General features: G+C 31.8%; 1 protein-coding gene across 3 annotated transcripts in view; it reads left to right on the forward strand.

Moving 5' to 3' along the window:
- Window positions 1-9,781, forward strand: part of TMTC3 (transmembrane O-mannosyltransferase targeting cadherins 3) — a 62,698-nt gene extending 52,917 nt beyond the window's left edge. For all 3 annotated transcript variants that reach the window (XM_047739453.1, XM_047739452.1, XM_047739454.1), the window contains exons 11-14: window positions 365-468; window positions 2,051-2,220; window positions 4,289-4,515; window positions 5,656-9,781. In XM_047739453.1, the coding sequence (XP_047595409.1) occupies window positions 365-468; window positions 2,051-2,220; window positions 4,289-4,515; window positions 5,656-6,470 (1,316 nt within the window). In that variant the 3' untranslated portion in view covers window positions 6,471-9,781. The remainder of the gene's footprint in view (window positions 1-364; window positions 469-2,050; window positions 2,221-4,288; window positions 4,516-5,655) is intronic.
- The last annotated feature ends 426 nt before the right edge of the window (window positions 9,782-10,207 follow it).

The raw sequence follows: 10,207 nt of genomic DNA on the forward strand, positions 1-10,207 counted from the left end.
CAATCAAAGAAATAGAAGCAAGCCTTAGTATAGTATAGTATAATAAAATTCTAGTGAAGAGAAATGATACACATTTCTTTATTACCTCTGTATCTCTTATCATGTCGTAGCCTTTCAAGGATTCATTCAGATAGTTTTTTTCATGTCCTATGTGTATTTTCTGTCCTTACAGTAATTTATTAAATAATTTTCTGTTGTAGCATTGATCATAAATTATAACAAATTGTGTTAAAAGAACTTTAAGGAGAATGCAGGATCTGTTGACCGCTTTTGCATTTTTTGCCTAGTTTTTTTTTTGCTAAAAACTTGTAGTTTACATTGAATACTGTTTTGTATTCAACAAATGATTTTTTTTTAATTTTAGATGATATTGGTGCCCACATGAATGTAGGAAGAACTTACAAAAATTTAAATAGAACCAAAGAAGCTGAAGAATCTTACATGATGGCTAAGTCACTGATGCCCCAAGTAAGTTGTCGTGATACATTTCTGTTGTGTTATATCCACTGTATGTCCACACTGAATAGAATTACCTGCATGGAAAATCTGTATCTTTTCTTTAATTTGTTCACATTAAAGTAAAGTATCCAATAAACCATTTATTACTACAGGTTTTTTAAAATTTTTTATTTAAATTCCAGTTAACACTGTAATATTTAGTTTCAGGTGTACAATATAGTGACTTAGCGCTTAAGTACAAGTGCACTTCTTAATCCCCATGCCTGTTTCACCCATCTCTCCCCCCAGCCTCCACTCTGGTAGCCATCAGTTTGTTCTCTATATTTGAGTCGGTTTCCTTGTTTGTCTTTCCTTCTCTTTTTTTCCCTTTACTAGTTTGTTTTGTTTCTTAAATTCCACATGAGTGAGATCATATGGTATTCATCTTTCTCTGAGTTACTTCACTTAGCATAATACTACAAGTTTTATAAAGGGTTACATTTACTTTTATAGCTCAATTGAAAATTTTTTCCATATAGTATGTTTAAAAGATTTGATAAGCTTATGAATTTTAGATATCCTTGATTAGAAGTTATCATTGAATTAAATGACTTTAAATAAAGAGAATTTTATATATGTACGTTAAGCACTAAATTCAGCATTATTCCTCTCAAAAAAAATGAATAAACAAAGTAATAAAATGAATGGATCACATCTCTGTTGCTATATGGTGTTCAGTTGTTGCAGTGACAAATGCGCAAGATTCATTGGTTATTACAGTATAGCCTGGAAGCTGGAAAGCCAGATTCTGGCCTTGACCAGCTATGTTTTATCAGAAAAGATAGCTTACCCTATACTAAAGTTTTCTCCATAGTAGTATATATTAGTATTATGTTAATAATGTAATGTTAAAATGATTGGTTGTAGTTTGATAAATGTTTCAGAAACAGAGTTGGACCACATGATGTCTTAAGCATTATTTCAGTCCTAAGATACTAAAGTTAAATTGTGTTCAGTATAGATTTTTATCAGACACAATTTATTATTTTCACTGAAAATTTGGGTCTATGTATATTTTATAACCTTTGCCTAACCTGAATAATCAGTTAATAAGAATTTTATTTCCTAACTCTACCAGACAAATGAGACTTTAGTATAACTCTGAATAAAATTAACCACCCTGTTGTCACAACCAGAAATATTTTGCTGACAACATGAAAGTTGACATGGTGTAAAAAATACACTAGAGTGAAGGGAAGGAAACCTGAGTTCTTTCTGTTATGGGTCTGATGCAAATATATTAACAGACCTTAGCCTCAAGAGTTTAAATTTATAGGATTTTATAAAATGATGCATATAAATAAAAAGCTAACAATATTGTGTTGAGCTAGTGTGAATGAAAAATATATCTTTTAAAGCCACAAAATATTAATTATTTCATTTACATTTTGTAAATATAGGTGCTTTCACATTTTTATGACTTATTTTAATTTCGCAATAAAACTAGTACCATAACCTTTATATGTCATGTATATTTTAAATAAGCCACTAGGAATACTTATTTTTATTTTTATTTGGTACTGAAATAATCAGATTATGTTCTTTTGGACAGATTATTCCTGGTAAAAAATACGCAGCCAGAATTGCCCCTAACCACCTAAATGTTTATATTAATCTGGCCAATCTTATCCGAGCAAATGAGTCCCGGCTGGAAGAAGCAGATCAGCTGTACCGACAAGCAATAAGCATGAGACCCGACTTCAAGCAGGCTTACATTAGCAGGTATTGTAGTTCTCTTTAAGCTATCATTGTAGAAAATTGAAACTGCATCTGCACGTACATTTCACCATCGGAACTAAATTGGCTTTTTTTTTTTTTTTTTTTTTTTTTTAATAATCTTACTTAGCAACCAAGAATATAGAAACATAGCCTAGTTTAGACTTATGAAATTTAATTGATTTGATTTGAAATTGACAAGTCTATTAACATATAGTGACAAACCTAAGTTTTATACGAAAGAAAGGGTAGAAGCTCCTTTTTAGTTTCATTTGCTTCTTATGATCACATTCATTTTTACATAAAACACCTGAAACTTGGGGTGCCTGGGTGGCTCAGTGGGTTAAGCCTCTGCCTTCAGCTCAGGTGATGATCTCAGGGTCCTGGGGTTGAGCCATTCATTGGGCTCATTTCTCAGTGGGGAGCCTGCTTCCCTCTCTCTCTCTCTGCCTGCCTCTCTACCTTCTTGTGATCTCTCTCTCTCTGTCAAATAAGTAAATAAAATCTTCAAAAAAAACCCCAAACACCTGAAACTTACATTTTATAAGTATTTCTAATATCCAGCTCTCAAGAGCTTTCTGACAATTGACTGGTTATTGATGCTTTTACCAAAAAGAAACTTTTCAGTTGTCAGTAAAAAGAAACTTGGCATCACATGTTAGAACTTAATATATTTTCCCATATAAGGATCATCATTTGTATTATACTTGAGGAAAATTGTATGTTAAACTTGATTTTATGGCCTGGCCCAGAAACCTAATCATAATTTATGACATTGCTTCTATGGGGAAAATGTATTCAGAATTTAATAAGTTTTTGAGATAAAATCTGTTCATAATTTGGAGGCTGTCTTTCCTCAGCCTTATCCAGTAGTTGTTGAAATTAGCTAAGTTTAGTGGGGTTGCATTTGTAGATAAAACCTGTCATGTGTTAATCTATAAAGAATTATTCAGTAGTCTGCATTTTAAAAAAGCAATTTGTACAAATACTCATTCCAGAAATTGCTTTAATTGAGGATATTAGTGGTTCATTTGATATCATTCCTATACTAATATTAAGGAAATAATAGGATCATAATAAAAATAGCTCTCCTATCACTACTCAAATCAATTTGCACATATTACTTTTTTAAGCTTTCTAACAGAAAATAGAACCATATTAGAAAGATTTGTAAAATGATTTTCAAACCGTGATCCTTAGTTCCAGATGTGTACCTCATAGGTGTCTGCTGGTCACACATGTACCCTCCAATCCTTACCCAGTCAGCTTTTTAAATTCTTTTTTTGTTATTTTGGGGAGTTTTTTTGTGTTGTTTTAATGAATGGCCATTTTATAATACATTGTAGAAGAATGAATTTATATAAGAAAAGGCAAAAGTTTTAAATGTTCTGCACTTTATAAATGAGACTTATAGCATGAGACTTATAGCATAGACTTGAATACTGGAATTTCCCCATCACCACCGTATTAGTATTCATTCTTCAAATGCTATTACTTGGTCTCCTGAAAAATTGATCTCCCATTCTTTTTACTGTCATTTTTTTTATGTTGTCTAGTCTAGTCTGCCTTCTTTCAAGATGTACATAAAGAATATTTTTGGGGACGCCTGGGTGGCTCAGTTGGTTGGACGACTGCCTTCGGCTCAGGTCATGATCCCGGAGTCCCGGGATCGAGTCCCGCATCGGGCTCCCAGCTCCATGGAGAGTCTGCTTCTCCCTCTGACCTTCTCCTCGCTCATGCTCTCTCACTGCCTCTCTCTCAAATAAATAAATAAAATCTTTAAAAAAAAAAAAAAAAGAATATTTTTTCTCTGCCTCCCCTTTATTGGATACCTCCTCATATCTTACCCTTTAAAGTTTCTTCTCTAATAATATTTAAAAACAACCAAATTTGCTAAACTAATGAGTTCAGGTTTGAGGACATATTCAAATAGTTACTTTTGATAGAAAACTTTAAAAACTTTGGTTAAAAGGAAAAAAGAAAGCTGTATGTGGAAAAGCTTAAAACTTGTGAAAAATAATGTCTACGAAGTGACACAGTAATGTGAGTAAAGCTTGCGTTTGTTTTTCCACAGAGGAGAATTGCTTTTAAAAATGAATAAACCTCTCAAAGCAAAAGAAGCATATCTTAAAGCACTAGAGCTGGACAGAAATAATGCAGATCTTTGGTACAACTTGGCAATTGTTCATATTGAACTTAAAGAACCAAACGAGGCCCTAAAAAATTTTAATCGTGCTTTAGAACTAAATCCGAAGCATAAACTAGCATTATTCAATTCTGCTATATTAATGCAAGAATCAGGTATGTTTTCTCAAAATGTTTCTATATTTAAAACATACTGTTTGAAGTATAATAAAATCTGAACTTATATTATGTGAGGCAGATGTTTTGTAAATGGATAGTTTATATCAAAACTGTACATAAATGATTATAAGAATATTTAAAATACTTGAAGCACTATTTTCAAGTAATACGCTCTAACAAAATTATTAGTTCTTTTGTATATGTTAAGACTTATTTTTCAGGCAGTGCCTTTAATCTATTTTGTCATATTATGTACAGAAATAATCTTACATATACATATTATACCATATCCAAATAATCAGAACTTGCAAGATTTTTTTATATAATTACTTCTAGGGAGACAAGAGCATTATATATTTTAGGAAAAAATGTATTTTCTCTTGATTCATGTGACCAAGTGCTTTTGGTATCATCTAGTTTTATTTTCTGAGATACATTAAAAAATCTAATTTTGTAAGACTGAAGCATTTTGTTTATCCAATAGTAGTTACTATTTCCTGAACTTTTTTACATAGGTCTCATGTAATTCTTAGAAAATTCAGCAGGCTGGGGCGCCTGGGTCCTGAGATCAAGCCCTGCATCAGGCTCCCTGCTTAACAGGCTGCTCTCCTTGCTTGTGTGTGTGCACACATGCGCTCTCTTTTTCTGTCTCTCTCAGCAAATAAATAAAGAAAATCTTTAAAAAAAAGAAAAGAAAAAGAAAATTCAGTAGGCTAACCCAGAGAACTTAAATGATCTGTGCCTAAAGTCATAGTGTTAACAGAATCAAGATTGAAGGCATGTCATTGTTGGCAAATCCAATGCCTCTTCCTCTTAATTGCATAATCTTCTTCTCCTACTCTCAGTTTGATTCTAAACTATAAAGAGATATTTTGCCCCTTCAGGTTTTTGAGGCATTCTTCCTGTCTTAAAGAAAGGAAATGAGCTATCATTTCAGTGTTTGAAGCACACAATCTTTCCTGTGAAAACTGAGTTTTTTGCTTTCTACTTTTTGATTTAGGTACAGAAATTAGTTGTTTTGATGCTGTCTTTTTCTAATCTAATTAGATGAATACTGAAAGTGACTTTTTGTTCCTCAGACTTAATTCATTTTTAACAATATGTGTTTTTTTTTCTTTTTAAAAAAATTATTCTTAGGTGAGGTTAAACTCAGACCAGAAGCTAGAAAACGACTTCTAAGCTATATAAATGAAGAGCCACAAGATGCTAATGGTTATTTCAATCTGGGAATGCTTGCCATGGATGACAAAAAGGACAGTGAAGCCGAGATGTGGATGAAGAAAGCCATAAAATTACAAGCCGATTTCAGAAGTGCTTTGTTTAATCTGGCTCTCCTGTATTCTCAGACAGCAAAGGAATTAATGGCTTTGCCAATTCTGGAAGAGTTACTCAGACACTATCCTGATCATATCAAGGGTCTTATTTTAAAGGGAGACATTCTGATGAATCAAAAGAAAGATATACTTGGAGCAAAAAAATGTTTTGAAAAGATTTTGGAAATGGATCCAAGCAATGTGCAAGGAAAACACAATCTTTGTGTTGTTTATTTTGAAGAGAAGGACTTACTAAAAGCTGAAAGATGCCTGGTTGAAACATTGGCATTAGCACCACATGAAGAATATATTCAGCGCCATTTGAATATAGTCAGGGATAAAATTTCCTCATCTAGTTTTGCAGAACAGCCAATATCCCCAGCTGGTAAGACTTCAGGTGTAGAAGGAGACAAAATTCCAACTGAAAATGTACAAGAAGTAAAAAGTGAACCTAGATCTACGCAGATCGTAAAACCGAGTGATAATAAAAGTCAGTCTAAGTCCAACAAACTATTAGGAAAAAATACAGACAAAGAGACCCCCCACAAAACAACAAAGGAAATCAAAGAAATTGAGAAGAAAAGAGTTGCTGCTTTAAAAAGACTAGAAGAGATTGAACGTATTTTAAATGGTGAATAGTATTATTTATCGTGTCATAATGTCCTCAAAGAACTTCAGTCTATCTTATGTGATTGCTTATTCTGGGAGCATTGAAAAATAGCAAGTATACACGTAACAGTCTGTCATGAGCTGCCTCTACATACAATCAAAATGCGATTTTCATTAAAGACCTATCTTACCCCAGGGTATGTATTATATATGATGTGACAGTTTTCTGAGTTTTGGTGACTATGGCAGAAATACTGAATTACAGTTTGCAAATTTGTATCTTTTATATGGAAGGAAGATTTCTTCTGTAGAGTAATCTTGTCTACTCACAATTAAAAATAATCTGAAGCCTGAATGATAGTCCCTTGCAGGCAAATTTAACATATGCTGGTTTATTCTATGAATTGACATTTATTAGTTGACTTCATTACCTTCTGTTGGAATCTGATTATGGATTGAACACATTCTTTTTTCTTTGGTAATTTCTGTTTGAGGGACTTCACACCATAAAAGAATACTGGCTTCCTTTATGTTGTATTCTTATGTTGATTTTTAGAAGGAATGCCAGATGAAACTTATTTAAAATAAGTCCTGTGACATGTTAGCTTAAGAATGTATTTTCATAGTTGTGTGCTTTGTCCTTAATTTTACCTGAAATGCAATTTTTAATCAGGTAAAGTTTTAAGTATAAATATCCATATACATACATGCACATTTCTAATGGTGCTCATATATACTCTGTATTTTTTTACATACTAAGAGTTTCACAGCATGAACCACATAATCATGACTATCCTTGAGTTTTTACTCCCCAAATTATTCATGTTTATTAGGATCTTAGTCATACTGAAAAGGTCCCAATAACTGTAACTTTAAACCTTTGAGTTGAAACATATTTTCTCTTTCTTCTTGGTGTTATCCCTCTAGTGTTATTTGAATTTTAATTGTTCCCAAAACACAGCTTAATCATTCTTAGATACCTTAAGCAACTAAATTGTGTTCTATTTAACTAAAGGAAAAACAATATGACAAAGTTTATTTTTAAACACTAAGTTCTTGTTATCTTCCTATGGTGTATATTTTTATTAAATATTTATTTTGACTACTGAGCTTTCGTAAAAATTTTAAAGCTGTTTAAATCCCATCAACTATGGAAAACAAATTGCTGTTGTATTTTCCTATATATGCATCTATTACAATTTAACCAAAATTTCATCATTTTGGCCTGCTATCTAGCTATGGAAGGTAATTAGCCTTGTATGGGATTAATAGTCAGTTGGTTTTAGCAAATTTAAGTCTGAAAACTGTTAAGTTGAAGACATAAATCAAATTTATTAATTTATATCTGATTTTTTCTTGAGTTAAAGTACATTTCAGATGAATTTTATAATACCTGGTAAGTTGGTTTTAATTTAAACTGTTAAAGCTCAAGCTATCATCCTGGGGTAGTAACTAATTTCTAATTATGTAGAATTTCAAAAACTGAGAAAACTAATTTCTAAATATGTATATTTCAAAAATCCTATTACTGTTTTTATAAAGAAATATTTTATAAATAGGTCACAAGCAAACATGGTCTACATTAAAGACCCACTCTTACTAGGTTCCCTGAGGTTGTGTCATAAATTATTTTTTAGGCAATTTATATCAAGCACTGACACCAGTCAGTTCATTTTTGATTTAGAGATTCTGTTCAACATTAAAGCAATATCCAGTTTCAGTTTTTAAATTATGGCTTTGCGACTCCAGATATAAGATGGAGAATACCTCATATACTATGACTTGAAAAACAAAATCTATGTTAATCTTGTGTTCTGTCCATGTATCTTGAGAAAAAATTTCTGAGTTTGATCTCTTCTGTTACAGTATCAAGTGAAGATAAGTCAGAAAAGCAGAAGGGAATCTTTTGTGGCAGAAAATGGTAATAAGAGCTTTGAGTAATATTTTAATACAGTTATGTAACTATTCAAAAGTTTAAAAATATATTGTTACCCAATGATTTTTATAGGAAAAAGAATTCCTCCTTATTTGCACTTAGAACAATGCCTATCATGTAGGAAGTGCTCATATTTGAATTTTAAATAATTTATTTAAATCAAATCCACCCTGATTAGTAATTTTTCCAAATTAATGTTCCTCAAACCTCACTTCATATTAGAATCATCTGGAGGACTCTTTAATATGGACCCCAACCAACAACAATTTAATCTGAATTTCTTAGGAAGGGAGCTGTGCCTCCATTTTCTTGAAGTTCTCAGAGTGATCCTAATTTGTAGTCAGGGTTAATGATTACTGCTCTAAATTAGTTCAAGGAAATCCTCTTATCTCTCCTGCACTAACTTTTTAAATTAGTGTCATAACCCAGTTAAGTTTTGATATTCTAATAAATATGCTCTTCTGATAACTAGTATTTATTTCATCTTAAGTACCATCAACCTTGTTTATGTGAGATTGATTATTTTCTTTAAACTCATAGTAGAATTTTATTCAAGCTGTTCAAGTGAAAAAAGGTAATAGATTTTCCCCCATCTTTGGAACTGCCTTTTTTGGGGAAATGGATGGTAGGGATATTTTAACCCAGCTTACTACCTACAGTTCAGAGTTGTGAGCATCTGAATGTTGGGAAAGAAAGCATATCACAGGTTTGTGTGCTGGTAAAGGGATGTAGTTTTAGGTCTCACTGTTTACAAAAGAATCTATTCCCTAGGAGTTCTGGGAAAGCTTTGACAATCCCCAAGGGGCAATTATGTTACTTTTTCACTACTTCTCAGAAGGAGAATTAAGTTTTTCTCCTATTGCTCCTATATGTATTTCCTTATTAACATTCATATTTGGGAATTTTATCTTGTAATTATCTCAGTAAGTAATTTCATGAAGCTAATGACTCAGAGGATAAAACAATTATGTTTGCAATTTTGTGTTTACTTTTATGTAAATATTTAGTATGTGAATTACACAATTCTAATAAAACCTCATGCCTTTTCATTACATCTATTTTGAGCTCTCAACTTCATGTTACCGAATACTAATTTGAAGATCTTTAATGAAAACTTTTATGAAAATATATAGATTTGTATGTCAGTTTCTACTTCAGAAATCCATATATTTGTCATATTTATTTTTTTAAAAGCCTAATTGTTTGCATGACTAAATGGTATTTAAAAATAACCCCCCCAAAATACCTGGTACCTTTGTTCAAAATTTTGTCTGTTGGGAGCTGTCAGCCATCCATGTTAAGGGTTTATAAGAAAATAGTTTAAAATTTTATGCATTTTTATTATTGTCATTTCTGTGTGTACCATATTTCTAAATAGTCGGTATAAAATTGATACTTTTTAAAACCTTCACCTGAATTGCCTTTTAGTGTTCAAATGAAAAGTAAAATAGTGTGTCAAGAGATTTCTGCCTCCTTAAAGACAGAAGAGCTGGTGTGTAGTTTTATTAGCTATGATCTGAGAAAGGCATGTGTTAAATTAGTTCCAACAGTGATACATTTTCAATCCTTAGTGACAGAAACTAAAAAAAAATGAGACAATTAAATTCAAACGTGGGATTTTATATACATAAGTAGAGGTCAGTATTGTGAAATAATTAGGAGTCCAAGTTATGGATCTGCCAGTATTCAAATCCTGGTTCCACCCTTACTAGTGTAGCTTATGGGAATTGTTCAACCTATAATTCCTTGTGTATACACACACACACACAAATTATATATATTGTATATATAATGTGTATTGTATATATACACACACATACACACTCTATGT

This window comes from Lutra lutra, chromosome 8 (assembly GCF_902655055.1).
Source record: "Lutra lutra chromosome 8, mLutLut1.2, whole genome shotgun sequence".
Taxonomy (NCBI): domain Eukaryota; kingdom Metazoa; phylum Chordata; class Mammalia; order Carnivora; family Mustelidae; genus Lutra; species Lutra lutra.